A 3,421-nucleotide genomic window follows, 5' to 3' on the forward strand; every position below is an offset into this window, starting at 1 on the left:
AGACCCAGTCACCTGGTTGCAGCTGATGTGGACTGAGATCTGCCTTAGAATCTGGGAGAGAGGCGAAAGCTAGAGAATGCAGAGAGGTGAGTTTTTCAGTTAAGGCTTTTACATATGCAGTTAAGTCAGCATGTTTATTTTGCATTTTTTGTGGATAATAACATCCTATCTTAGGGATAGTCCCAAACAAAATTTCATATGGAGACAGCCCTGTGGCTTTAGATGGGGTGGTTCTTATACTAAACAGAGCTATTGGTAAACATTCTAACCAATTTTTCCCTGTCTCTTGTGCTGCTTTTAATATCTTAAGTTTAAGAGTTCCATTGAATTTCTCTACTAGGGCACTGGCCTGTGGCCTGTAGGGCGTGTGAAAGGCCTGTTGAATCCCCAAATCTTCCATGATATGAGTCATTACTTCTCCTGTGAAGTGTGTGCCTCTATCTGATTCAATTACCTCTGGTACTCCATACCTACAGACGATTTCTGAGAGGAGTTTTTTTGCTGTGTTCCTTGCAGTGGCTTTAGCTACTGGCCAGGCCTCAATCCATTTTGTGAAGGTGTCTAAACAGACCAATGCATATTCATAAATCCCAACTTTGGGCATCTGAATATAGTCAATTTGCAGTCTCTGGAAAGGAAAATAACTTTTTGGAATGGCTCCCATGGTAGTCTTTACCTTTTGTCCTGGGTTGGAGATCCCACAGATCCAGCAGGCTTGTACAAACCGTGCAGCTGCTGGGAAGAATCCTGGAGCTATCCACCTTTCCTTTACCAGGTTTCCCATTTGGTCTTTTCCTATATGCGTGAGACCATGAGTAACTTGACACATGGGTGGGTACAATGCCCTTGGTAGACATAATAGGTTACCTGCTTTCCATAGTCCTGTGAATTCCTCCTTGCAGGCTCCTTTCCTTTCCCATGATGATTTTTCTTCTGGTCCTGCTTGTTCTTGGAGTTTTTGTAGGTCTTGAAAATCTGGCATTGTTGTTGTACCTTCAGTTTGTGTGACATATGCTGTTATGCCTTTGTAAGGCTGTTTAGCTGCTTGTTTTGCTGCTCTGTCTGCTGTGCAATTCCCTTTGGTTATGCTGGTCTGATTTCTGGCATGTGCTTGAACTTTAATAATAGCTACTTTATGGGGTAATTCAAGTGCTTGAAAAAGTTGTTTTATAAGTTCTGCATGCTGTATTTGTTTGCCTGTCACTGTTTTAAAGTCTCTGCTTTTCCATATGTTTCCATAATCCTGTGTAACCCCCCAAGCATATCTTGAATCTGTATAGATGTTGGTTGTAGCTTTTTCTGCATATTCTAGAGCCTTTGTGAGAGCTACTATTTCTGCTGCTTGTGCTAATAGATGTGAGGGTAGTGGTCCTGCTTCTATGATGTCATCTTGTGTGGTTACAGCATATCCTGTGTAAGGTGTCCCATTGTCATAATATCTAGAGCCATCTACAAACAGTTCATAATGTGCATTTGGGAGAGCAGTGTCTGTAACATGTGGTAAAGGTGAGGTTTCTTGATCCATAAGGGCCAGACAATCATGACAGTCAAAATTTTTTGAATTGTATATTTTATCGTCCCTTACTTGATCATTTTGCTCTTCATCACTTGTGGTGCAGGCATGTAAGTCTGGATAGACCATATTTCTCCCTCCTTTTGAATCTAGTGATTCAGGATCTTCTTGTTGCTCGAGTAAGCTTGGAAGGAGAGTGGCGGGGTTGAGGGTAGTACATCTTCTTATAGTTACTTTAGTTGCACTGAGTAATGCCACTTCATATTTGGTTAGCCTTGCTGCTGAAAGGTGTTTAGTTCTGGTTTGTTGAAGTATTTCTGTTACTGCATGGGGTACTTGAATAGTTAACAGATGATCAAGTACGATGTCTGTGCTTTTGTCTTTTAAGACTGCTGCTGCTGCTACCGCTCTGATGCAAGTAGGTGCCCCTTGGATAATGTTGTCTAGCTTGCTGGAGTAGTAGGCCACTGGTCGTTGCTTCAGTCCATGTTTTTGGGTGAGCACTCCTAGTGCATGGCCTTTTTCTTCGTGGCAGTAGAGGGTGAAGGGTTTGCTGTAATCAGGTAAGCCTAGGGCCGGGGAAGTGGTGACAGCTACTTTGAGTTGCGTCACTGCTTCTTCCATCTGCTGGGGAGTGGGATATGGGCCCTCCTTTTTGGTGCTGCCATACAGTGTCTGCATGAATACCGACGCTAGGGGGACCCATTCGCGGCAATATCCTAGGAGACCCAAAAAGGAACGGACTTGTTTTATAGTCTTTGGTACCTTGGCTTGTAATATCAGCTTCTTCCTTTCCTCTGTTAGATGCCTTGCGCCGTGTGAGATGCAATGTCCTAGAAAGATCACTTTCTGTTTTGCTAGTTGTAGTTTTTCTTTGGAAACTCTGCAGTTTTGTTCCTCCAGGAACTTTAACAAGGATACAGTCTCTTCTTGGCACTTGCTTTCAGATGTGGTAGCTAGCAGTAAATCATCAACATACTGGATAAGTTGAGTTTCATCTGGAAATAAAGGTCTCCATGCTTGAAGTATTGTGGACATAGCTTCAGAAAAATCACTTGGTGAAGTGGCACCCCCTTGTGGCAAGCGTGTCCAGCAATACTGTTTTCCTTTATGTGTAAATGCTAGTAGATGCTGGGAATCTTTTGTAATAGGGACAGAGAAAAAAGCATTTGCAAGGTCTGCTATGGTGAACCATCTTGCTGACGGTGGTATCTGATTTAGGAGAGTATGTGGGTTTGGTACTATTGGGGTGTTGACTACAAGTCTCTTGTTTATTTCCCTCAAATCATGAACCAGTCTGTATTGTACTTCTACTTGTTTTCCTGTACCCCGCTTCTTTACAGGGAAGAGAGGGGTGTTGAAAGGGGACCTGCATTGTATTATGACCCCTATGTCCAAGTATGTTTGCAGCTGTTGTGAAATAGCATTTTCTTGTGCTGGTGTGAGTGGGTACTGTTTAACAGAGACTGGTATGGTACCTGGTTTGAGGGATAGTTGTACTGGCTGTAATTGTAGAAGTCCCACATCAGTCTTTCCTTTTGACCACAGTCTGTCAGGTACAGTTAAAATCCATTGTGGCAGCGAGTCAATTGCTGGATGTTCCTGAAATAGATAAACTTGTATGGCTGCCTCAATACTATTGCTCACCTCATTTGGAATATTGCTGGTGTACTTGATTCCTTTTGGTGTGTATTGTATTGAGGCTTGCATAAGTGCGAGTATATCTGCTCCCAACAGGTTCACCGGACATGTGGGAGAGGTGAGGAATGCCACTGGAACTGGAGTAGGTTCATCATTAATAAGCAGAAAGAGTTGTCTACTTTCTTTGAGAGGCATTGCTTGACCTCCCAGACCTGTGCCTTGTATTGTCTCTGCAGTAAGAAGTTGCGGGTGGATCTGATAATGCAT

At 43.0% G+C, this 3,421-nt stretch overlaps 1 protein-coding gene across 1 annotated transcript; it reads right to left on the bottom strand.

The window, feature by feature from the left end:
* Nucleotides 1-525: 525 nt before the first annotated feature.
* LOC148518423 (uncharacterized) lies at nt 526-1,525 on the bottom strand. The gene is made up of 3 exons (XM_088477436.1): nt 868-1,525; nt 677-795; nt 526-561 (listed from the first exon to the last, which is right to left on the bottom strand). The coding sequence occupies exons 1-3, from the start codon at nt 1,523-1,525 to the stop codon at nt 526-528; spliced, it is 813 nt and encodes a 270-aa protein (XP_088333562.1).
* Between the last annotated feature and the right edge of the window lie 1,896 nt (nt 1,526-3,421).

The sequence above is a fragment of the Taudactylus pleione genome, unplaced genomic scaffold (genome assembly GCF_031769625.1).
Source record: "Taudactylus pleione unplaced genomic scaffold, aTauple2 ptg000201l, whole genome shotgun sequence".
Classification (NCBI taxonomy): Eukaryota; Metazoa; Chordata; class Amphibia; order Anura; family Myobatrachidae; genus Taudactylus; species Taudactylus pleione.

What these genes read in the sequence shown, in the direction of transcription:
- LOC148518423 (XM_088477436.1), bottom strand. Translation starts at nt 1,525, where the DNA reads ATGGATCAAGAAACCTCACCTTTACCACATGTTACAGACACTGCTCTC. An exon ending in CACAGGACTATGGAAAGCAG is followed by an intron (nt 796 to 867) that starts GTAACCTATTAT and finishes TCACGCATATAG; the next exon opens with GAAAAGACCAAATGGGAAAC. An exon ending in TCTCCAACCCAGGACAAAAG is followed by an intron (nt 562 to 676) that starts GTAAAGACTACC and finishes TGGTCTGTTTAG; the next exon opens with ACACCTTCACAAAATGGATT.